Here is a 26,060-nt window from a genome sequence, read left to right as displayed (position 1 = left end):
TGGTCACCAGGATCCAATCCTGAATGCCGAATCTGCGGCCTTCTAATAGGTGAGCCTTCTGCAACCACCACAGAAGTGACACCCTTGTCTTTGGTGACAGGGTTATTCGCAGGTGCATCTGCAGATGCGACCCTGACCATTTGTCCAACAGATCCCTTTGGAATATTGCATGGAATCTGCCGAATGGAATTGCTTCGTAAGAAGCCACCATTTTTCCCAGGACTCTTGTGCATTGATGTACTGACACTTTTCCTGGTTTTAGGAGGTTCCTGACCAGATCGGATAACTCCTTGGCTTTTTCCTCTGGAAGGAAAACCTTTTTCTGAACCGTGTCCAGAATCATTCCTAGGAACAGCAGACGAGTTGTCGGGATTAAATGGGATTTTGGAATATTCAGAATCCACCCGTGTTGTCTTAGCACCTCTTGAGATAGTGCTAAAGCTGTCTCCAGCTGTTCTCTGGACCTTGCCCTTATTAGGAGATCGTCCAAGTATGGGATAACTAATACGCCTTTTCTTCGAAGAAGAATCATCATCTCGGCCATTACCTTGGTAAAGACCCGAGGCGCCGTGGACAATCCGAACGGCAGCGTCTGAAACTGATAGTGACAGTTTTGAACAATGAACCTGAGGTACCCCTGGTGTGCGGGGTAAATCGGAACGTGTAGATACGCATCCTTGATGTCCAAGGATACCATAAAGTCCCCTTCTTCCAGGTTCGCTATCACTGCTCTGAGTGACTCCATCTTGAACTTGAACTTTTTTATGTAGAGGTTCAAGGACTTCAGATTTAGAATAGGCCTTACCGAGCCATCCGGCTTCGGTACCACAAATAGAGTGGAATAATACCCCTTTCCTTGTTGTAATAGGGGTACTTTGACTATCACCTGCTGAGCGTACAGCTTGTGAATGGCTTCCAACACCCTCTCCCTTTCGGAAGAGACGGTTGGTAAGGCAGACTTCAGGAAACGATGAGGAGGATCCGTCTCTAATTCCAACCTGTACCCCTGAGATATTATCTGCAGGATCCAGGGGTCTACCTGCGAGTGAGCCCACTGCGCGCTGTAATTTTTGAGACGGCCCCCCACTGTCCCCGAGTCCGCTTGAGAGGCCCCAGCGTCATGCTGAGGTTTTTGCAGGAGCCGGGGAGGTCTTCTGTTCCTGGGAAGGAGCTGCCTGTTGGTGTCTCTTCCCTCTTCCTCTGCCTCGTGGCAGGTACGACAAGCCCTTTGCTCTCTTATTTTTGTAGGAGCGAAAAGGCTGCGGTTGAAAGGTCGGTGCCTTTCTCTGTTGGGGAGTGACTTGAGGTAAAAAAGTGGATTTCCCGGCAGTAGCCGTGGCCACCAAGTCTGATAGACCAACTCCAAATAACTCCTCCCCTTTATACGGCAAAACCTCCATGTGACGTTTTGAATCCGCATCGCCTGTCCACTGTCGTGTCCATAAGGCTCTTCTGGCTGAAATGGACATAGCACTCACCCGAGATGCCAGTGTGCAAATATCCCTCTGTGCATCACGCATATAGATAAATGCATCCTTTATTTGTTCTAACGACAGTAAAACATTGTCCCTATCTAGGGTATCAATATTTTCAATCAGGGATTCTGACCAAACTACTCCAGCACTGCACATCCAGGCAGTTGCTATAGCTGGTCGTAGTATAACACCTGCATGTGTGTATATATTCTTTTGAATAACTTCCATCTTTCTATCTGATGGATCCTTAAGTGCGGCCGTCTCAGGAGAGGGTAACGCCACTTGTTTGGATAAGCGTGTGAGCGCCTTGTCCACCTTAGGGGGTGTTTCCCAGCGCGCCCTAACCTCTGGCGGGAAAGGGTATAATGCCAATAACTTTTTTGAAATTATCAACTTTTTATCAGGAGCAACCCACGCTTCATCACACACGTCATTTAATTCTTCTGATTCAGGAAAAACTGTTTGTAGTTTTTTCACACCATACATAATACCCTGTTTTACGGTATCTGTAGTATCAGCTAAATGTAACGTCTCCTTCATTGCCAAAATCATATAACGTGTGGCCCTACTGGAAAATACGTTTGAATTTCTACCGTCGTCACTGGAATCAGTGCCCGTGTCTGGGTCTGTGTCGACCGACTGAGGCAAAGGGCGTTTTACAGCCCCTGACGGTGTTTGAGGCGCCTGGACAGGCATTAATTGATTGTCCGGCCGCCTCATGTCCTCAACTGACTGTTTAAGGGAAGATAAACCATCACGTAATTCCACAAATAAAGGCATCCATTCTGGTGTCGACCCCCTGGGGGGTGACATCTGCATATTTGGCAATTGCTCCGCCTCCACACCAATATCGTCCTCATACATGTCGACACCACGTACCGACACACACCGCAAACTCACAGGGAATGCTCTAATGAAGACAGGACCCACTAGCCCTTTTGGGGAGACAGAGGGAGAGTCTGCCAGCACACACCACAAAGCGCTATATATACAAGGGATATCCTTATATTAAGTGCTCCCTTATAGCTGCTTTAATATATATATATATATAGCCATTAATGTGCCCCCCCTCTCTGTTTTACCCTGTTTCTGTAGTGCAGTGCAGGGGAGAGACCTGGGAGCCGTTCTGACCAGCGGAGCTGTGACAGAAAATGGCGCCGTGTGCTGAGGAGATAGGCCCCGCCCCTTTTTCGGCGGGTTCTTCTCCCGCTATTTTTCCAGTCAGGCAGGGGTTAAATATCTCCATATAGCCCCTATGGGCTATATGTGAGGTATTTTTAGCCTTGTATAAGGTTTATATTTGCCTCTCAGAGCGCCCCCCCCCAGCGCTCTGCACCCTCAGTGACTGCCCAGTGAAGTGTGCTGAGAGGAAAATGGCGCACAGCTGCAGTGCTGTGCGCTACCTTATGAAGACTGAGGAGTCTTCAGCCGCCGGTTTCCGGACCTCTTCACGCTTCAGCATCTGCAAGGGGGTCGGCGGCGCGGCTCCGGGACCGGACTCCACGGCTGGGCCTGTGTTCGATCCCTCTGGAGCTAATGGTGTCCAGTAGCCAAGCAGCAAATCCACTCTGCATGCAGGTGAGTTTACTACTTTCCCCCTAAGTCCCACGTTGCAGTGATCCTGTTGCCAGCAGGACTCACTGTAAAGAAAAAAAACCTAAACTAAACTTTCTCTAAGCAGCTCTTTAGGAGAGCCACCTAGATTGCACCCTTCTCGTTCGGGCACAAAATCTAACTGGAGTCTGGAGGAGGGTCATAGGGGGAGGGGCCAGTGCACACCACCTGACCTAGTAAAGCTTTACTTTTTTGTGCCCTGTCTCCTGCGGAGCCGCTATTCCCCATGGTCCTTTCAGGAACCCCAGCATCCACTTAGGACGATAGAGAAATGTAGGAATCGACCTAGTTGAAAATTCCTCCGTCGGGGCCTTACTGGCCTCGCACCACGCAACATAATTTCGCCAAATGCGGCGATAATGTTTTGCGGTTATATCTTTCCTGGCTTTGATCAGGATAGGAATGACTTCATCCGGAATGCCTTTCTCCTTCAGGATCCGGCGTTCAACCGCCATGCCGTCAAACGCAGCCGCGGTAAGTCTTGGAACAGACAGGGTCCTTGCTGGAGCAGGTCCCTTCTTAGAGGTAGAGGCCACGGATCCTCCGTGAGCATCTCTTGAAGTTCCGGTTACCAAGTCCTTCTTGGCCAATCCGGAGCCACGAATATAGTGCTTACTCCTCTCCATCTTATAATTCTCAGTACCTTGGGTATGAGAGGCAGAGGAGGGAACACATACACCGACTGGTACACCCACTGTGTTACCAGAGCGTCTACAGCTATTGCCTGAGGGTCCCTTGACCTGGCGCAATACTTGTCGAGTTTTATAAACATGTGGAAGACTTCTGGGTGAAGTCCCCACTCTCCCGGGTGGAGGTCGTGTCTGCTGAGGAAGTCTGCTTCCCAGTTGTCCACTCCCGGAATGAACACTGCTGACAGTGCTATCACATGATTTTCCGCCCAGCGAAGAATCCTTGCAGCTTCTGCCATTGCCCTCCTGCTTCTTGTGTCACCCTGTCTGTTTACGTGGGTGACTGCCGTGATGTTGTCCCAATGGATCAACTCCGGGTGACCTTGAAGCAGAGGTCTTGCTGAGCTTAGAGCATTGTAAATGACCCTTAGCTTCAGTATATTTATGTCCGTGGTCACCAGGACCCAGTCCTGAATGTGCGGCCCTCTAGAAGATGAGCACTCTGCAACCACCACAGGAGAGACACCCTTGTGCTTGGTGACAGGGTTATCCGCTGATGCATCTGAAGATGCGATCCGGACCATTTGTCCAGCAGGTCCCACTGGAAAGTTCTTGCGTGGAATCTGCCGAATGAGATTGCTTCGTAGGAAGCCACCATTTTTCCCAGAACCATTTCATTGATGTACTGAGACTTGGCTCGGTTATAGAAGGTTCCCGACTAGCTCTGATAACTCCCTGACTTTCTCCTCCGGGAGAAACACCTTTTTCTGGACTGTGTCCAGGATCATCCCTAGGAACAGAAGACGAGTCGTCGGAATCAGCTGCGATTTTGGAATATTGAGAATCCCATCGCGCTGCCGCAACACTACCTGAGATAGTGCTACACCGACCTCCAACTGTTCCCTGGATCTTACCCTTATCAGGGAATCGTCCAAGTAAGGGATAACTAAAATTCCCTTCCTTCGAAGGAGTATCATCATTTCGGCCATTACCTTGGTAAAGACTCGGGGTGCCGTGGACCATCCATACGGCAGCGTCTGAAACTGATAGTGACAGTTCTGTACCATAAACCTGAGGTACCCTTGGTGAGAAGGGTAAATTGGGACATGAAGGTAAGCATCCTTGATGTCCCGAGACATCATGTAGTCCCCTTCTTCCAGGTTCGCAATCACTGCTCTGAGTGACTCAATCTTGAATTTGAACCTCCGTATGTAAGTGTTCAAGATTTTAGATTTAGAATCGGTCTCACCGAGCCGTCCGGCTTCGGTACCACAACAGTGTGGAATAATACCCCGTTCCCTGTTGCAGGAGGGGTACCTTGATTATCACCTGCTGGGAATACAGCTTGTGAATGGCTTCCAAAACTGCCTCCCTGTCAGAAGGAGACATCGGTAAAGCCGACTTTAGGAAACGGCGAGGGGGAGACGTCTCGAATTTCAATTTGTACCCCTGAGATATCACCTGAAGGATTCAGGGGTCTACTTGCGAGTGAGCCCACTGCGCGCTGAAATTCATTGAGACGGGCCCCCACCGTGCCTGATTCTGCTTGTAAAGCCCCAGCGTCATACTGAGGGCTTGGCAGCGGCGGGAGAGGGCTTCTGTTCCTGGGAACTGGCTGATTTCTGCAGCCTTTTTCCTCTCCCTCTGTCACGGGGCAGAAATGAGGAACCTTTTGCCCGCTTGCCCACGAAAAGACTGCGCCTGATAATACGGCGTCTTCTTATGTTGAGAGGCGACCTGGGGTACAAACGTGGATTTCCCAGCTGTTGCCGTGGCCACCAGGTCTGAAAGACCGACCCCAAATAACTCCCTTAATAAGGCAATACTTCCAAATGCCGTTTGGAATCCGCATCACCTGACCACTGTCGTGTCCATAACCCTCTACTGGCAGAAATGGACAACGCACTTAGACTTGATGCCAGTCGGCAATTATTCCGCTGTGCATCACGCATATATAGAAATGCATCTTTTAAATGCTCTATAGGCAATAATATACTGTCCCTATCTAGGGTATCAATATTTTCAGTCAGGGAATCCGACCACGCCAACCCAGCACTGCACATCCAGGCTGAGGCGATTGCTGGTCGCAGTATAACACCAGTATGTGTGTAAATACATTTTAGGATACCCTCCTGCTTTCTATCAGCAGGATCCTTAAGGGCGGCCATCTCAGGAGAGGGTAGAGCCCTTGTTCTTACAAGCGTGTGAGCGCTTTATCCACCCTAGGGGGTGTTTCCCAACGCACCCTAACCTCTGGCGGGAAAGGATATAATGCCAATAACATTTTAGCAATTATCAGTTGTTATCGGGGGAAACCCACGCATCATCACACACCTCATTTAATTTCTCAGATTCAGGAAAACTACAGGTAGTTTTTCCTCACCGAACATAATACCCCTTTTTGGTGGTACTCGTATTATCAGAAATGTGTAAAACATTTTTCATTGCCTCAATCATGTAACGTGTGGCCCTACTGGAAGTCACATTTGTCTCTTCACCGTCGACACTGGAGTCAGTATCCGTGTCGGCGTCTATATCTGCCATCTGAGGTAACGGGCGCTTTAGAGCCCCTGACGGCCTATGAGACGTCTGGACAGGCACAAGCTGAGTAGCCGGCTGTCTCATGTCAACCACTGTCTTTTATACAGAGCTGACACTGTCACGTAATTCCTTCCAACAGTTCATCCACTCAGGTGTCGACCCCCTAGGGGGTGACATCACTATTACAGGCAATCTGCTCCGTCTCCACATCATTTTTCTCCTCATACATGTCGACACAAACGTACCGACACACAGCACACACACAGGGAATGCTCTGATAGAGGACAGGACCCCACTAGCCCTTTGGGGAGACAGAGGGAGAGTTTGCCAGCACACACCAGAGCGCTATATATATACAGGGATAACCTTATATAAGTGTTTTTCCCCTTATAGCTGCTGTATTTTTAATACTGCGCGTAATTAGTGCCCCCCTCTCTTTTTTAACCCTTTCTGTAGTGTAGTGACTGCAGGGGAGAGCCAGGGAACTTCCCTCCAACGGAGCTGTGAGGGAAAATGGCGCCAGTGTGCTGAGGAGATAAGGCCGCCGAGAAGGGGGCGGAGCCTATCTCCCGTTTTTCTGTGTATTCTGGCAGGGGTTAAATTCATCCATATAGCCCAGGAGCTATATGTGATGCATTTTTTTGCCATCCAAGGTGTTTTTATAGCGTCTCAGGGCGCCCCCCCCCCCCCCCAGCGCCCTGCACCCTCAGTGACCGGAGTGTGAAGTGTGCTGAGAGCAATGGCGCACAGCTGCAGTGCTGTGCGCTACCTTGTTAAAGACAGGACGTCTTCTGCCGCCGATTTTCCGGACCTCTTCTGTCTTCTGGCTCTGTAAGGGGGCCGGCGGCGCGGCTCTGGGACCTATCCATGGCTGGGCCTGTGATCGGTCCCTCTGGAGCTAATGTCCAGTAGCCTAAGAAGCCCAATCCACTCTGCACGCAGGTGAGTTCGCTTCTTCTCCCCTTAGTCCCTCGATGCAGTGAGCCCGTTGCCAGCAGGTCTCACTGAACCTAAAAAACCTAAAACTAAACCTTTCACTAAGCAGCTCAGGAGAGCCACCTAGTGTGCACCCTTCTCATTCGGGCACAAAAATCTAACTGAGGCTTGGAGGAGGGTCATAGGGGGAGGAGCCAGTGCACACCAGGTAGTTCTAAAGCTTTACTTTTGTGCCCAGTCTCCTGCGGAGCCGCTATTCCCCATGGTCCTTACGGAGTCCCCAGCATCCACTAGGACGTCAGAGAAATAGAGGTTTCAACAGCCATGCAGTCAAAGACAGGCGATCCAGATAACTGTGACAACAAGGACTCTGCATGAGTAGATCTGGACGTTGAGGGAGCAGTATCGGTGCTTCCACGGACATTCTCAACAGATCTGTGTACCAATGCCTTCTTGGTCAAGCTGGAGCTATTAGAATCATTGCTTCTTTTGCTTGTTTTATCTTTCTCACTACTCTGGGTAACAGAGATATTGGAGGGAACAGATACGCCAGCTGAAACCTCCATTCTACTGACAGTGCGTCTACAAGTACCGCTCCGGGATCCTTCGTTCTCGATCGTACCTTGGAACTTTGTTGTTTAGACGAGACGCCATAAGGTCTATCTCTGGTAGACCCCATCTGTTCACCAGTGTCTGAAACACTTCTGGGTGTAGTGCCCATTAGGTTTCCTGAATGGTGTGCCGACTGAGAAAATCCGCTTCCCAGTTTAGTACACCCGGGACAAATACTGCTGACAATGCTGGTAGATGGAGTTCTGCCCATCTTAGAATGGGAGTTACTTCCTCCATCAGTCTCTAGCTGTGATTACCTCCCTGATGATTGAGGTATGCTACTGCCGTCGCATTGTCTGAGCGAATCTGGACTGGTCTTCCTTGCAGACTGTCCTTTGCCTGAACTAGAGCCAAGTAAATGGACCTTATTTCTAACAGATTTATTGGCAGGCGACTTTCCCTTGCGGTCCATTTTCCCTGGAACCATCGGCTTCCGAGTACCGCAGGCCTGCCCTGGCATCTGTTGGCAGGCTGGCATCTGTTGTCAGGACTTGCCACTCTTTTATCCAAAAGGGTCTCCCCTTGTTTAAATAGTCTGTCTGTTTCCACCATGCTAGAGACCTTTTTACACTTACTGGAAACTTTATCATCTTTTTTTTAACGTCTGATGATTTCCGTTCCATTTTGTCAGAATAAGGTGCTGCAATGGTCTGGAATGGAATTGCGCATATTCCACCATGTCGAAGGTTGATACCATCAGACCCAACAGTCACATTGCTGCATGGACTGACATTGTCTGGGCGTGCAACGCTTCCTGAGCCATGACCTGCACCTTGACCATCTTTTTCTCTGGTAGGAGAACTTTCTGTAGGTCTGAATCCAATATGGCCCCCAAATGAACCATCCGCTGTGACGGATTCAGGGACGACTTTTCCCAGTTTATGAGCCACCCATTTCTCTGTAAACAAACTATAGTCTGTTGAAGATGGCTCAACAGTAAATCTTGCGACTGTGCTAAGATTAACAGGTCATCCAGGTACGGTAATATTCTTATCCCCTGTTTGCGCAGACAAGCTGCCATAACCACCATGATCTTGGTAAACACCCTGGGTGCTGTAGCTAGCCCGAAGGGCAGCGCTTGGAACTGAAAATGTTCTTGGAGAATGGCCAACCTGAAGTAACACTGATGTGACAGTGCTATAGGCACATGTAGGTAAGCATCCCGTACATCCAGAGATACCATGTAATCTCCCGTTTCCATAGCCAACATTATGGAGCGTAACGTCTCCATGTGGAACTTCGGGATCCATATGTATTTTTCAACATTTTCAGATTTAGAATTCCAATGAGAGAACAGCCTTCACAGCATTAATAAGTTCAGCTACATCTTCTGAACTAAAGCTCTGCGACTGATCATCATACGACTATTGTATCATCATCCGATGTATCATCTTGTGTAGTCTGCCACACAGACGTATCTGCTTTAGTCTTACCTGCCCCTTGGTTGCTTGTAGAGGCTACTGGAACCAAACCATAAGAAGGGAGCTGCATGTATGGGTTCATAGTGTAACCTAACCCATGAGGTGGTGCTACCGGAGTAAACCTGTCCGCTATTGAAGATAGAGTCTTTGCGAACATATTCCATGGTGGCTCTGTTGGTGGTTGAACCAACTCCTGTTTTTTACTTCGCTGAAAAGTGAAACAGTTTGCACACAAACCCTCCTAAGTGGCCAATTGATTCATGTCAATTACCCCTGACTTACAAGATAAGCATGTTAGGGCTGTAGGAGTGCTTGATAAATTCTCCTCGTCACTTTTGCCGCTCACAGACATTGTAATAATCTGTTATTGACTACACAATTTGTGACTGAAAATCAATCTATATGACAGTATATAGAGGTGAGATAAATCTGACCACAGTGCACCTGATTGGAGGGTCAGAACAGGACTGACATTACACAGAAAAGTCAGCACACATACTAGCAGTCAGTCACATGTTAAAGCATTAGACATTGCCATATGAGAATACAACCTCCAAAACAACTTATACATAAGTAGGAAAATTGTACTTCTGTTTTTAACTGGTTCTTTTTTCAACATAGCATGCAGAAAACACAGTAATATACAGATCTCATATGCCATAGGTACTAAAAAATAAGAATTTACTCACCGGTAATTCTATTTCTCGTAGTCCGTAGTGGATGTTTGGAACTCCGTAAGGACCATGGGGAATAGACGGGCTCCGCAGGAGACTGGGCACTCTAAAAGAAAGATTAGGTACTATCTGGTGTGCACTGGCTCCTCCCTCTATGCCCCTCCTCCAGACCTCAGTCAGGGAAACTGTGCCCGGAAGAGCTGACATTACAAGGAAAGGATTTGGAATCCAGGGTAAGACTCATACCAGCCACACCAATCACACCGTACAACTTGTGATAACTAAACCCAGTTAACAGCATGAACAATAACTGAGCCTCCTTCAATGGATGGCTCATAACAATAACCCTTAAGTTAAGCAATAACTATATACATGTATTGCAGAGAGTCCGCACTTGGGACGGGCGCCCAGCATCAACTACGGACTACGAGAAATAGAATTACCGGTGAGTAAATTCTTATTTTCTCTGACGTTCTAGTGGATGCTGGGAACTCCGTAAGGACCATGGGGATTATACCAAAGCTCCCAAGCGGGCGGGAGAGTGCGGATGACTCTGCAGCACCGAATGAGCAAACTCATGGTCCTCCTTAGCCAGGGTATCAAACTTGTAGAACTTAGCAAATGTGTTTGAACCCGACCAAGTAGCAGCTCGGCAAAGCTGCAAAGCCGAGACCCCTCGGGCAGCCGCCCAAGAAGAGCCCACCTTCCTTGTGGAATGGGCTTTTACTGATTTAGGATGCGGCAATCCTGCCGCAGAATGAGCTTGCTGAATCGTGTTACAGATCCAGCGCGCAATAGTTTGCTTTGAAGCAGGAGCACCCAGCTTGTTGGGTGCATGCAGGATAAACAGCGAGTCAGTTTTCCTGACTCCAGCCGTCCTGGCTACATAGATCTTCAAAGCCCTGACTACATCAAGTAACTTGGAATCCTCCAAGTCCCTAGTAGCCGCAGGTACCACAATAGGTTGGTTCAAATGAAACGCTGATACCACCTTTGGGAGAAATTGGGGACGAGTCCTCAATTCCGCCCTGTCCATATGGAAGATCAGATAAGGGCTTTTACAGGACAAAGCCGCCAATTCTGACACACGCCTAGCCGAAGCTAAGGCCAATAGCATGACCACTTTCCACGTGAGATATTTCAGCTCCACGGTCTTAAGTGGCTCAAACCAGTGGGATTTCAGGAAATCCAACACAACGTTAAGATCCCAAGGTGCCACTGGAGGCACAAAGGGGGACTGAATATGCAGCACTCCATTAACAAACGTCTGAACTTCAGGCAGTGAAGCCAGTTCTTTTTGAAAGAAAATAGATAGGGCCGAAATCTGGACCTTTATGGACCCCAATTTTAAACCCATAGTCACCCCTGACTGTAGGAAGTGCAGAAATCGACCCAGCTGGAATTCCTCTGTTGGGGCCTTCCTAGCCTCACACCAAGCAACATATTTCCACCATATGCGGTGATGACGCTTTGCAGTCACATCCTTTCCTGCCTTCATCAGCGTAGGAATGACTTCATCTGGAATGCCCTTTTCCTCTAGGATCTGGCGTTCAACCGCCATGCCGTCAAACGCAGCCGCGGTAAGTCTTGGAACAGACAGGGCCCCTGCTGCAACAGGTCCTGTCTGAGAGGCAGAGGCCATGGGTCCTCTGAGATCATTTCCTGTAGTTCTGGGTACCAAGTTCTTCTTGGCCAATCCGGAACGATGAGTATTGTTCTTACTCCTCTCTTTCTTACTATCCTCAGTACCTTGGGTATGAGAGGAAGAGGAGGGAACACAAACCGACTGGTACACCCACGGTGTCACTAGTGCGTCCACAGCTATCGCCTGAGGGTCCCTTGACCTGGCGCAATATCTTTTTAGCTTTTTGTTGAGGCGGGACGCCATCATGTCCACCTGTGGCAGTTCCCAACAATTTACAATCTGTGTGAAGACTTCTGGATGAAGTCCCCACTCTCCCGGGTGGAGGTCGTGCCTGCTGAGGAAGTCTGCTTCCCAGTTGTCCACTCCCGGAATAAACACTGCTGACAGTGCTAGCACGTGATTCTCCGCCCATCGAAGAATCCCTATGGCTTCTGCCATCGCCATCCTGCTTCTTGTGCCGCCCTGGCGGTTTACATGGGCGACCGCCGTGATGTTGTCTGACTGAATCAGCACTGGTTGGTTTTAAAGCAGGGGCTCTGCTTGACTCAGGGCGTTGTAAATGGCCCTTAGTTCCAGTATATTTATGTGTAGTGAAGTCTCCTGACTTGACCACTGTCCCTGGAAGTTTCTTCCCTGAGTGACTGCCCCCCATCCTCGGAGGCTTGCATCCGTGGTCACCAGGACCCAGTCCTGTATGCCGAATCTGCGGCCCTCGAGAAGATGAGCACTCTGCAGCCACCACAGCAGAGACACCCTGGCCCTCGGGGACAGGGTGATCAACCGATGCATCTGAAGATGAGATCCGGACCATTTGTCTAACAGATCCCACTGAAAGATCCTTGCATGGAACCTGCCGAAGGGAATTGCTTCGTAAGAAGCCACCATCTTTCCCAGGACTCGCGTGCAATGATGCACCGACACCTGTTTTGGTTTCAGGAGGTCCCTGACCAGAGATGACAATTCCTGGGCCTTCTCCACCGGGAGAAACACCTTCTTCTGTTCTGTGTCCAGAATCATGCCCAGGAAAAGCAGACACGTCGCAGGAATCGGCTGCGACTTTGGGATATTCAGAATCCAGGCGTGCTGTTGCAACAACTCCTGAGAGAGTGCTACGCTGACCAACAACTGCTCTCTGGACCTCGCCTTTATAAGGAGATCGTCCAAGTACGGGATAATTATAACTCCCTTCTTCCGAAGGAGTATCATCATTTCGGCCATTACCTTGGTAAATACTCTCGGTGCCGTGGACAGGCCGAACGGCAACGTCTGGAATTGGTAATGACAATCCTGTACCACAAACCTGAGGTACTCCTGATGAGGTGGTAAATGGGGACATGCAAGTAAGCATCCTTGATGTCCAGCGACACCATAAAATCCCCCTCTTCCAGGCTTGCAATCACCGCTCTGAGCGATTCCATTTTGAACTTCCTTATATAAAAGTGTTCAAGGATTTTAAATTCAGAATGGGTCTCACCGAACCGTCTGGTTTCGATACCACAAACATTGTGAAATAGTAACCCCGTCCCTGTTGAAGGAGGGGAACCTTGATTATCACCTGCTGAAGGTATAGCTTGTGAATTGCCACCAGTACTACCTCACTTTCCCTGGGAGCAGCTGGCAAGGCTGATTTGAGGTAACAGCGAGGGGGAGTCGCCTCGAACTCCAGCTTGTATCCCTGAGAGACAATTTGTACAGCCCAGAGATCCACCTGTGAGCGAGCCCACTGATTGCTTAAGTTTCGGAGACGCGCCCACACCGCACCTGGCTCCGCCTGTGGAGCCCCAGCCTCATGCGGTGGACTTAGTGGAAGCGGGGGAGGATTTTTGTTCCTGGGAACTGGCTGCCTGGTGCAGCTTCTTTCCTCTACCCCTGCCTCTGGGCAGAAAGGATGCGCCTCTGACCCGCTTGCCCTTCTGAGGCCGAAAGGACTGTACATAATGATACGGTGATTTCTTAGGCTGTGAGGGAACCTGAGGTAAAAAAGTCGACTTCCCAGCTGTTGCTGTGGATACGAGGTCCGAGAGACCGTCCCCAAACAATTCCTCACCCTTATAAGGCAAAACCTCCATGTGTTTTTTAGAATCAGTTTCACCTGTCCACTGCCGAGTCCATAATACTCGGACTGGTAATTTTCCTGATTGCGCAAAAACAAACAGTGGTGCAGCTATGAGAAAAAGGGGATTCTTCACAACAATCCCAATAACATGTATAACAAAAAGAGAGTATTTTCTCAAATAAGCGCAAACACATACATGTGATAATATTCTTTTTCTCCTCCTTCAATGGTAGAGAAGATGGTACCACGAATTTGACTTCAAATATATGGAGGGATTTTCAGGCAGTATTGGTTCTTTATAATGCCACAATCAGTAGAAGACGTTGGATCTCAAAATAGAAAGAGACTTCATAGTGCAATAATGCCATAAATTAAAATCAAGGTATTTATTAACAATTATGCACTCACAATATATAAATTAAATAACAGCATATAACCATAAAAATGGTAGATGGTTCTCAGCCTGGGGACACAGCAGATAACACGGATGCCCCCTAAATGGAACAGATCCGGACTATTTCACAGAGAGGGACCGTTTGCAGCTCACCCGACCAGACCAACGTAACAGCTCACACAGCCTGAAGCTTTTCGGACATCCAGGTCCTTCGTCAGAGTCCATAATACTCTCCTGGCAGAAATGGACATTGCATTAATTCTAGATGCCAGCAGGCAAATGTCCCTCTGTGCATCCCGCATATATAAGACAACGTCTTTTCTCTATCGTCCTAGTGGATGCTGGGGTTCCTGAAAGGACCATGGGGAATAGCGGCTCCGCAGGAGACAGGGCACAAAAAGTAAAGCTTTTTCAGATCAGGTGGTGTGCACTGGCTCCTCCCCCTATGACCCTCCTCCAGACTCCAGTTAGATTTTTGTGCCCGGCCGAGAAGGGTGCAATCTAGGTGGCTCTCCTAAAGAGCTGCTTAGAAAAAGTTTAGCTAGGTTTTTTATTTTACAGTGATTCCTGCTGGCAACAGGATCACTGCAGCGAGGGACTGAGGGGAGAAGGAGTCAACTCACCTGCGTGCAGGATGGATTGGCTTCTTGGCTACTGGACATCAAGCTCCAGAGGGACGATCACAGGTACAGCCTGGATGGTCACCGGAGCCGCGCCGCCGGCCCCCTTGCAGATGCTGAAGTCAGAAGAGGTCCAGAATCGGCGGCTGAAGACTCCTGCAGTCTTCTAAAGGTAGCGCACAGCACTGCAGCTGTGCGCCATTTTCCTCTCAGCACACTTCACACGGCAGTCACTGAGGGTGCAGGGCGCTGGGAGGGGGGCGCCCTGGGAGGCAAATGAATACCTATAAAGGCTAAAAATACCTCACATATAGCCCCTAGAGGCTATATGGAGATATTTAACCCCTGCCTGATTTTTCTAAATAGCGGGAGACGAGCCCGCCAGAAAAGGGGCGGGGCCTATCTCCTCAGCACACGGCGCCATTTCCTCTCACAGCTCCGCTGGTCAGGACGGCTCCCAAGTCTCTCCCCTGCACTGCACTACAGAAACAGGGTAAAACAGAGAGGGGGGGGCAAATTTATGGCGATATTTTGATATAACAAAGCAGCTATAAGGGAGCACTTATTATAAGGCTATCCCTGATATATATATAGCGCTTTTGGTGTGTGCTGGCAAACTCTCCCTCTGTCTCCCCAAAGGGCTAGTGGGTCCTGTCTTCGTTAGGAGCATTCCCTGTGTGTCTGCTGTGTGTCGGTACGTGTGTGTCGACATGTATGAGGACGATATTGGTGTGGAGGCGGAGCAATTGCCAAATATGAGGATGTCACCCCCTAGGGAGTCGACACCAGAATGGATGCCTTTATTTATGGAACTACGGGATAGTGTCAACACGCTAAAGCAGTCGTTTGACGACATGAGGCGGCCGGACAATCAATTAGTGCCTGTCCAGGCGACTCAAACACCGTCAGGGGCTGTGAAACGCCCTTTGCCTCAGTCGGTCGACACAGACCCAGACGCAGGCACTGACTCCAGTGGTGACGGTGACGATTCAACCGTATTTTTCAGTAGGGCCACACGTTATATGATTTTGGCAATGAAGGAGGCGTTACATTTAGCTGATACTACAGGTACCACTAAACAGGGTATTATGTGGGGTATGAAAAAACTACCTATAGTTTTTCCTGAATCAGAAGAATTAAATGACGTGTGTAATGAAGCGTGGGTTGCCCCTGATAAAAAGCTGATAATTTCAAAGAAATTATTGGCATTATACCCTTTCCCGCCAGAGGTTAGGGAGCGCTGGGAAACACCTCCTAGGGTGGACAAGGCGCTAACACGCTTATCTAAACAAGTGGCGTTACCCTCTCCTGAGACGGCCGCACTTAAAGATCCATCAGATAGGAGGATGGAAAATATCCAAAAAAGTATATACACACATGCAGGTGTTATACTACGACCAGCTGTAGCGACTGCCTGGATGGGCAGTGCTGGGGTAGTTTGGTCAGAGTCCCTGATTGAAAATATTGATACCCTGGACAGGGACAATATTTTACTGTCGTTAGAACAAATAAAGGATGCATTTCTTTATATGCGTGATGCACAGAGGGATATCTGCACACTGGCATCACGGGTAAGTGCTATGTCCATTTCGGCCAGAAGAGCTTTATGGACGCGACAGTGGACAGGCGATGCGGATTCAAAACGGCATATGGAAGTTTTGCCGTATAAAGGGGAGGAGTTATTTGGAGTCGGTCTATCAGATTTGGTGGCCACGGCTACAGCCGGGAAATCCACCTTTCTACCTCAAGTCACTCCCCAACAGAAAAAGGCACCGACTTTTCAACCGCAGCCCTTTCGTTCCTTTAAAAATAAGAGAGCAAAGGGCTATTCATATCTGCCACGAGGCAGAGGTCGAGGGAAGAGACAGCAACACGCAGCTCCTTCCCAGGAACAGAAGCCCTCCCCGGCTTCTACAAAAGCCTCAGCATGACGCTGGGGCTTCTCAAGCGGACTCGGGGACGGTGGGCGGTCGTCTCAAAAATTACAGCGCGCAGTGGGCTCACTCGCAGGTAGATCCCTGGATCCTGCAGATAATATCTCAAGGGTACAGGTTGGAATTAGAGACAGATCCACCTCGCCGTTTCCTGAAGTCTGCTTTACCAACGTCCCCCTCCGAAAGGGAGACGGTTTTGGAAGCCATTCACAAGCTGTACTCTCAGCAGGTGATAGTCAAGGTACCTCTTCTACAACAAGGGAGGGGGTATTATTCCACTCTTTTTGTGGTACCGAAGCCGGATGGCTCGGTAAGGCCTATTCTAAATCTGAAGTCCTTGAACCTGTACATAAAGAAGTTCAAGTTCAAGATGGAGTCACTCAGAGCAGTGATAGCGAACCTGGAAGAGGGGGACTTTATGGTATCCTTGGACATCAAGGATGCGTATCTCCACGTTCCAATTTACCCCTCACACCAGGGGTACCTCAGGTTCGTTGTACAAAACTGTCACTATCAGTTTCAGACGCTGCCGTTCGGATTGTCCACGGCACCTCGGATCTTTACAAAGGTAATGGCCGAGATGATGATTCTTCTTCGAAGAAAAGGCATATTAATTATCCCATACTTGGACGATCTCCTAATAAGGGCGAGGTCCAGAGAACAGCTAGAGATGGGATTAGCACTGTCTCAAGAAGTGCTAAAACAGCACGGGTGGATTCTGAATATTCCAAAATCCCAGTTAATGCCGACAACTCGTCTGCTGTTCCTAGGGATGATTCTGGACACGGTTCAGAAAAAGGTTTTTCTCCCGGAGGAAAAAGCCAAGGAGTTATCCGACCTTGTCAGGAACCTCCTAAAACCAGGAAAGGTGTCTGTACATCAATGCACAAGAGTCCTGGGAAAAATGGTGGCTTCTTACGAAGCAATTCCATTCGGCAGATTCCACGCAAGAATTTTCCAAAGGGATCTGTTGGACAAATGGTCAGGGTCGCATCTTCAGATGCACCTACGGATAACCCTGTCTCCAAGGACAAGGGTGTCTCTTCTGTGGTGGTTGCAGAGTCCTCATCTATTGGAGGGCCGCAGATTCGGCATACAGGATTGGATCCTGGTGACCACGGACGCCAGCCTGAGAGGCTGGGGAGCAGTCACACAAGGAAGAAACTTCCAGGGAGTATGGACGAGCCTGGAAACGTCTCTTCACATAAACATTCTGGAACTAAGAGCAATATACAATGCTCTAAGCCAGGCAGAACCTCTGCTTCAGGGAAAACCGGTGTTGATCCAGTCGGACAACATCACGGCAGTCGCCCATGTGAACAGACAGGGCGGCACAAGAAGCAGGAGTGCAATGGCAGAAGCTGCAAGGATTCTTCGCTGGGCAGAGAATCATGTGATAGCACTGTCAGCAGTGTTCATCCCGGGAGTGGACAACTGGGAAGCAGACTTCCTCAGCAGACACGATCTTCACCCGGGAGAGTGGGGACTTCATCCAGAAGTCTTCCACATGCTGGTAACCCGTTGGGAAAGACCAATGGTGGACATGATGGCGTCTCGCCTCAACAAAAAACTGGACAGGTATTGCGCCAGGTCAAGAGATCCGCAGGCAATAGCTGTGGACGCGCTGGTAACGCCTTGGGTGTACCAGTCGGTGTATGTGTTTCCTCCTCTGCCTCTCATACCAAAAGTATTGAGAATTATACGGCAAAGAGGCGTAAGAACGATACTAGTGGTTCCGGATTGGCCAAGAAGGACTTGGTACCCGGAACTTCAAGAGATGATCACGGAAGATCCGTGGCCTCTACCTCTAAGGAGGGACTTGCTTCAGCAGGGTCCCTGTCTGTTTCAAGACTTACCGCGGCTGCGTTTGACGGCATGGCGGTTGAACGCCGGATCCTAAAGGAAAAAGGCATGCCGGAAGAAGTCATTCCTACTTTGATTAAAGCAAGGAAGGAAGTAACCGTGCAACATTATCACCGAATTTGGCGAAAATATGTTGCGTGGTGCGAAGATCGGAGTGCTCCGACGGAGGAATTTCAACTGGGTCGATTCCTACATTTCCTGCAATCAGGATTGTCTATGGGTCTCAAATTGGGATCTATTAAGGTTCAAATTTCGGCCCTGTCGATTTTCTTTCAAAAAGAATTGGCTTCAGTCCCTGAAGTCCAGACCTTTGTTAAGGGAGTGCTGCATATACAGCCTCCTGTGGTGCCTCCAGTGGCACCGTGGGATCTCAATGTGGTTTTGGACTTTCTAAAATCTCATTGGTTTGAACCACTAAATAAGGTGGATTTGAAATATCTCACTTGGAAAGTGACCATGCTTCTAGCCCTGGCTTCTGCCAGGAGAGTATCAGAATTGGCAGCTTTATCTTACAAAAGCCCATATCTGATTTTCCATTCGGACAGGGCAGAACTGCGGACTCGTCCGCATTTTCTCCCTAAGGTGGTGTCAGCATTTCATCTGAACCAGCCTATTGTAGTGCCTGCGGCTACAAGTGACTTGGAGGACTCCAAGTTACTGGACGTTGTCAGAGCATTAAAAATATATATTGCAAGGACAGCTGGAGTCAGAAAATCTGACTCATTGTTTATATTGTATGCACCCAACAAGATGGGTGCTCCTGCGTCTAAGCAGACGATTGCTCGTTGGATCTGTAGCACAATCCAACTTGCACATTCTGTGGCAGGCCTGCCACAGCCTAAATCTGTAAAGGCCCACTCCACAAGGAAGGTGGGCTCATCTTGGGCGGCTGCCCGAGGGGTCTCGGCATTACAACTTTGCCGAGCAGCTACGTGGTCAGGGGAGAACACGTTTGTAAAATTTTACAAATTTGATACTCTGGCTAAGGAGGACCTGGAGTTCTCTCATTCGGTGCTGCAGAGTCATCCGCACTCTCCCGCCCGTTTGGGAGCTTTGGTATAATCCCCATGGTCCTTTCAGGAACCCCAGCATCCACTAGGACGATAGAGAAAATAAGATTTTACTTACCGATAAATCTATTTCTCGGAGTCCGTAGTGGATGCTGGGCGCCCATCCCAAGTGCGGATTATCTGCATAAATTGTACATAGTTATTGTTAACTAATTCGGGTTATTGTTGAAGGAAGCCATCTTTCAGAGGCTCCGCTGTTATCATACTGTTAACTGGGTTTAGATCACAGGTTGTACGGTGTGATTGGTGTGGCTGGTATGAGTCTTACCCGGGATTCAAAATCCTCCCTTATTGTGTACGCTCGTCCGGGCACAGTACCTAACTGGAGTCTGGAGGAGGGTCATAGGGGGAGGAGCCAGTGCACACCACCTGATCTGAAAAAGCTTTACTTTTTGTGCCCCGTCTCCTGCGGAGCCGCTATTCCCCATGGTCCTTTCAGGAACCCCAGCATCCACTACGGACTCCGAGAAATAGATTTATCGGTAAGTAAAATCTTATTTTATATGTTCTATGGTTAGCAAAATAGTATCCCTGTCGAGGGAATCAATGTTGTCTGACAGGGTATCAGACCATGCTGCTGCAGCACTACACATCCATGCTGAAGCAATAGCTGGTCTCAGTATAGTACCAGAGTGTGTGTACACAGACTTCAGGATAGCTTCCTTTCTATCCGCAGGCTCCTTTAAGGCGGCCGTATCCTGAGACGGCAGTGCCACCTTTTTTGATAAGCGTGTGAGCGCCTTGTCCACCCTAGGGGATGTTTCCAAACGTAACCTGTCCGTAGGCGGGAAACGGTACGCCATCAGTAACCACTTAGAAATCACTAGTTTCTTATCGGGGGAACTCCACGCTTCCTCACACAATTCATTTAATTCATCAGATGGGGGAAAAGTCACTGGCTGCTTTTTCTCCCCAAACATAATACCCTTCTTGGTAGTACCCGGGTTAACATCAGAAATGTGCAATACATTTTTCATTGCAGTAATCATGTATCAGATGGCCTTTGTAGACTGTACATTTGTCTCATCCTCATCTACACTGGAGTCAGACTCCGTGTCGACATCTGTGTCTACCATCTGAGCTAGCGGGCGTTTATGAGCCCCTGATGGCCTCTGAGATGCCTGGGCAGGCGCGGGCTGAGATCCCGGCTGTCCCAAGGCTGCTGCGTCATCGAACCTTTTATGTAAGGAGTTGACATTGTCGGTTAAGACTTTCCACATATCCATCCAATCCGGTGTCGGCCCCGACGGGGGCGACACCACACTTATCTGCCCCTGCTCCGCCTCCACGTAACCCTCCTCATCAAACATGTCGACACAGCCGTACCGACACACCGCACACACACAGGGAATGCTCTGACTGAGGACAGGACCCCACAAAGTCCTTTGGGAAGACAGAGAGAGAGTATGCCAGCACACACCACAGCGCTATATATCACAGGGATTTACACTAAAATGAGTGATTTTTCCCAATAGCTGCTTATTATCCACTTTGCGCCTAAATTTATGTGCCACCCCCCTCTCTTTTTTACCCTTCTCGTACAGGATACTGCAGGGGAGAGCCTGGGGAGCGTTCTTCCAGCGGAGCTGTGAAGAGAAAATGGCGCTGGTGTGCTGAGGAAGAAGGCCCCGCCCCCTCAGCGGCGGGCTTCTCCCGCGTTTTGTATAACTTAATGGCGGGGGTTTTTACACATATACAGTTTTCTAGACTGTTATGTGCATATTGTGCCAAAAGGTAATCTATTTGCTGCCCAGGGCGCCCCCCCCCCAGCGCCCTGCACCCAACAGTGACCGGAGTGTGTGGTGTGCTGTGGGAGCAATGGCGCACAGCTGCGGTGCTGTGCGCTACCTTAATGAAGACAGGAGTCTTCAGCCGCCGTTTTCGTTGTTCTCTTCTGTCTTCTGGCTCTGCAAGGGGGACGGCGGCGCGGCTCCGGGAACGGACGATCGAGGTCGGGCCCTGTGTTCGATCCCTCTGGAGCTAATGGTGTCCAGTAGCCTAAGAAGCACAAGCTAGCTGCAAGCAGGTAGGTTTGCTTCTCTCCCCTCAGTCCCACGTAGCAGTGAGTCTGTTGCCAGCAGATCTCACTGAAAATAAAAAACCTAACAAATACTTTCTTTCTAGCAAGCTCAGGAGAGCCCACTAGGAGCACCCAGCTCTGGCCGGGCACAGATTCTAACTGAGGTCTGGAGGAGGGGCATAGAGGGAGGAGCCAGTGCACACCAGATAGTACCTAATCTTTCTTTTAGAGTGCCCAGTCTCCTGCGGAGCCCGTCTATTCCCCATGGTCCTTACGGAGTTCCCAGCATCCACTAGGACGTCAGAGAAATTAACAATTCATACTAACAAGTAGAAGGAATTTTTAGTACTGTATACCCTGCCTCCGGAGAGCGGGATACAGGGAGACTCACCACACTTCCATATCCAAGCAAATACGCTCGTAAGACGCTGAGTGGATTCAGACGCTATTGGTGTACACTGCCGCACTTGACAACCGATAACGGACACGGACGCTCACCAACGGACACGGACGCTGAGCGACTTCCACGTGTATGCAGATGCTAAGGCCTGCGACTTGGTCTGGGCGGGTTTATCTCCAGTGTACACAACCACAGCGTCTAAGCTGCGACCGAGTACCCTCGTGGTAGCGTCTGAGCCGGAAGTGAGGTCATTCAGTTCATTAAACGAGAAACACGCGGGAACTGGCCATGAACTCGGAGGAGGGACGGCCAGGAGAGCGTCTGAATCCCCCTGTTGACTTAAACTCCCAGGATCGCGGCCTCTACCTAGTCCTGGCGCCTATGATCCCCGGAGCGTAGCGCTGTCACACTCTAGATGTTCGGCGCATCAACACACTGTTTGTAGTCTCCACCAAATCAGTGTAGCTGTGTCCTGACCCCTCTAGTAAGAGGAAGTCCATAGACTCACCGTCTCCCCATGCTCTGGCCACAGCCTGGTTACGTCTGCTGGACCTGCTAGAACATCCGACACGGATGCCCGTCGAGACAGCACTGATACCCGAAGGTAAGCGTTGTTGCGACCCGGTGGGGAGTTGTTGGAGCGACTCTTTCTAGTATGCGTTTAAGACGCTGTTAAGAGCAGTCGCTCAAAAAAACAATATAGTAAGTCTATAAAAATAAAAAGCTTGAGGCTACTTCCACAGCAGCCCTGCGACCATGCGGCTTCCTGCCGCACCAAGCAAAAAACTGATTTGACTGAGTCAGTGGGCGGGACTATATGGTGAAGGCCCCAATGCATCCTGGGAGGCCAGAAAGCTCGTGACCGTGTTGGTGCCATTTTCGCTGTCGCTCGACAATATCCCAATGTTATCCTGTGGACCCAGACAGAGAAAATAAACCTAACAAAGTCTCTTTTAGAGAAACTCAGTAGAGTTCCCCTGTATGTGACCAGTCTCCCTGGGCACAGAATCTAACTGGAGTCTGGAGGAGGGGCATAGAGGGAGGAGCCAGTTCACGCCCATTTAAAGTCTTAAAGTGCCCATGTCTCCTGCAGATCCCGTCTATACCCCATTGTTCTTGAAGCATCCCCAGCATCCTCTAGGACGTATGTGAAATACAAAATAGGCCTGTGCAGCATAAGGTAACACATGTAATGTATAATTCAAGTGCAGTCTGAAACTTTGATTCCTAAAGGGCCCTACATGCTGGCCGATCCGCCGCCGAGCGAGTCGGCGGCGGGGGGGGCAGTGACGGGGGGGGGGGGGGGAGTGAAGTTACTTCACTCCCCCGTCACACAGCTCCATAGAACTGCAGGCAAATATGGACGAGATCGTCCATATTGGCCTGCATGCACAGCCGACGGGACACCAGTGAAGAACGAGCGCGGGGCCGCGCATCGTTCATCGCTGGAACCTCCACACTGCACGATATGAACGTTATCTTGTTCATTAATGAACGAGATCGTTCATATCGTGCAGTCATGTCGGCCAGTGTGTAGGGCCCATTAGTCGACTAGGAAGAGAAGGGGCGGGAAAATTGTGAGAGCTGTGCCTATTAGATCAGTTGCACTTCACCGAAGGTTAAACAGAGCTTTTCACTACTTTGTGAATAGACCCCTAAGAATCCCTCTCCAGGTACCTTTTGCGATCTGTAACCCATAGACTACAATGGCTAGCATCATCTGAAGATGACCAATCCCCAATCCAGGGCTAATCTTGGTAAACTAGGTATTGAAGCAGTCCCCATAGAAACCTAAGGGCTGCTTATGTGGGGAGGAAAACAAGGAACTCCAGGAGACATCTGCGATATCTACTGTGATTTATGCCATGCACAGTTTCATTGCCATGTCATTCCCATCCATGACACTTACCACCCCGGCATAGTAACGCAGACCCACCACATTCCCTCTCAACGAGCCAAATAAAACTTGAGAATCTAAATCGTCCTCCGCAGACGTAGATTCTTCCGCTGATGGCGCACTATACTGTCCTGCATCAAAGAACAGGTTAGGGGGCAGACTGCTTGGAGAGAAGTGTTCTGCGGCGTTCCCATGTCCTCCATACTGTCCGTACTGCATAAATCTCCAGTCTGAGCTTCTGGGGAGATTACAAGACAAATAAGGAGCTAATTAGACTAATTATCATATTACAGAGCGGGTAATCTGTCACTGTACAAATCCCAGCATGCTACGAGGCGTGCAACACTACCACCTCTGCTGCCGCCATGTGTCACAGATAGCGCACACTGTTACCTTGTGAATCCCCGAGACATGCTGGCACAGAGCAGGTGCAGCATACAGCGGCAAGAGAGTCCAGCACACGCAGCCCGGTATATACCAACTCCTGCTCAGCCAGCTGCAGCGGTGCCCACACTAATATAACAGAGCACCCACTCTCACCACACAGCCTCTTCCGGGTTCGCGCCTTTCGGCCAAACAGCATCGAGCGTATCGCACGCTCACCAATAAGAACTAGGCCAGGATAAGGGTAACCAATGAGGAAGGCCCAGGGGCTGTTCCTCTCTTCGGCGTGTACAGATTTTGCCGCCACGTGGTGTGCAGCAGCTATTCATCATCATTATTATTATTATTATTATTATTGTTGTTGTTATGATGATTAGGCAGGTGGAGTAATGATGGGAGGGCGGGTACTGTATAGGTAAAACTATAGTACAGGTATAGTGCCTAGCTAAAGTAGCTATAGTAAAGGTATATGGTACAGTTGTAGTATATGGCTATAATACGAGTATACTATATAAAAAAGGTGTTCTATAGTAGGTATATAGTAGCGATGTGGTATAGCTATAGTATAGGTTGATATATAGTAGAGGTGTGTTATAGTACATGTATACAGGAGAGGTGTAACAGCTATAGGACACAGGTATATATTGTAGATGTTATATAAGTATAGTAGTACAAGTATATAGTAGAGGCGTGGTATAGCTATAGTTCAAGTATATAGTAGAGGTTTAAATAGGAATTTAGGAGGAGATGTACTAAGCAATGATAAGAGTGGAGAAGTGAGCCAGTGGAGAAGTTGCCCGTGCCAACCAATCAGCATTGAAGTAATATTTTTCTCTGACGTCCTAAGTGGATGCTGGGACTCCGTAAGGACCATGGGGAATAGCGGCTCCGCAGGAGACTGGGCACAACTAAAGAAAGCTTTAGGACTACCTGGTGTGCACTGGCTCCTCCCACTATGACCCTCCTCCAGACCTCAGTTAGAATCTTGTGCCCGGCTGAGCTGGATGCACACTAGGGGCTCTCCTGAGCTCCTAGAAAGAAAGTATATTTTAGGTTTTTTATTTTACAGTGAGATCTGCTGGCAACAGACTCACTGCAGCGAGGGACTAAGGGGAGAAGAAGCGAACCTACCTAACTGGTGGTAGCTTGGGCTTCTTAGGCTACTGGACACCATTAGCTCCAGAGGGATCGACCACAGGACCCGACCTCGATGTTCGGTCCCGGAGCCGCGCCGCCGGCCCCCTTACAGAGCCAGAAGCAAGAAGTGTTCCTGAAAATCGGCGGCAGAAGACTTCTGTCTTCAACAAGGTAGCGCACAGCACTGCAGCTGTGCGCCATTGCTCCTCATGCACACCTCACACTCCGGTCACTGATGGGTGCAGGGCGCTGGGGGGGGCGCCCTGAGGGCAATATAATACACCTTGGCTGGCAAATCATCACAATATATAGTCCCAGGGCTATATATGTGATGAATTACCCCTGCCAGAATCCATGAAAAAAGCGGGAGAAAAGTCAGCCGAAAAAGGGGCGGAGCTATCTCCCTCAGCACACTGGCGCCATTTTTTCTTCACAGTGCAGCTGGAAGACAGCTCCCCAGGCTCTCCCCTGTAGTTTTCAGGCTCAAAGGGTTAAAAAGAGAGGTGGGGCACTAAATTTAGGCGCAATATGTGTATACAAGCAGCTATTGGGGGGAAAATCACTCAGTTATAGTGTTAATCCCTGCATTATATAGCGCTCTGGTGTGTGCTGGCATACTCTCTCTCTGTCTCCCCAAAGGACTTTGTGGGGTCCTGTCCTCAGTCAGAGCATTCCCTGTGTGTGTGTGGTGTGTCGGTACGGCTGTGTCGACATGTTGGATGAGGAAGGTTACGTGGA

General features: G+C 49.4%; 1 protein-coding gene across 1 annotated transcript in view; it reads right to left on the bottom strand.

The window, feature by feature from the left end:
* The window catches only part of HLTF (helicase like transcription factor), a 479,436-nt gene extending 455,047 nt beyond the window's left edge, over positions 1-24,389 (bottom strand). Inside the window, exons 1-2 of the mRNA XM_063915956.1 lie at positions 24,195-24,389; positions 23,814-24,039 (exon numbers count right to left, since the gene is read on the bottom strand). Coding sequence (XP_063772026.1) covers positions 23,814-24,039; positions 24,195-24,238 — 270 coding nt within the window. The 5' untranslated portion in view covers positions 24,239-24,389. The remainder of the gene's footprint in view (positions 1-23,813; positions 24,040-24,194) is intronic.
* Between the last annotated feature and the right edge of the window lie 1,671 nt (positions 24,390-26,060).

This window comes from Pseudophryne corroboree, chromosome 4, assembly GCF_028390025.1.
Source record: "Pseudophryne corroboree isolate aPseCor3 chromosome 4, aPseCor3.hap2, whole genome shotgun sequence".
Classification (NCBI taxonomy): domain Eukaryota; kingdom Metazoa; phylum Chordata; class Amphibia; order Anura; family Myobatrachidae; genus Pseudophryne; species Pseudophryne corroboree.
This window is presented reverse-complemented; position numbering and strand designations above follow the sequence as displayed.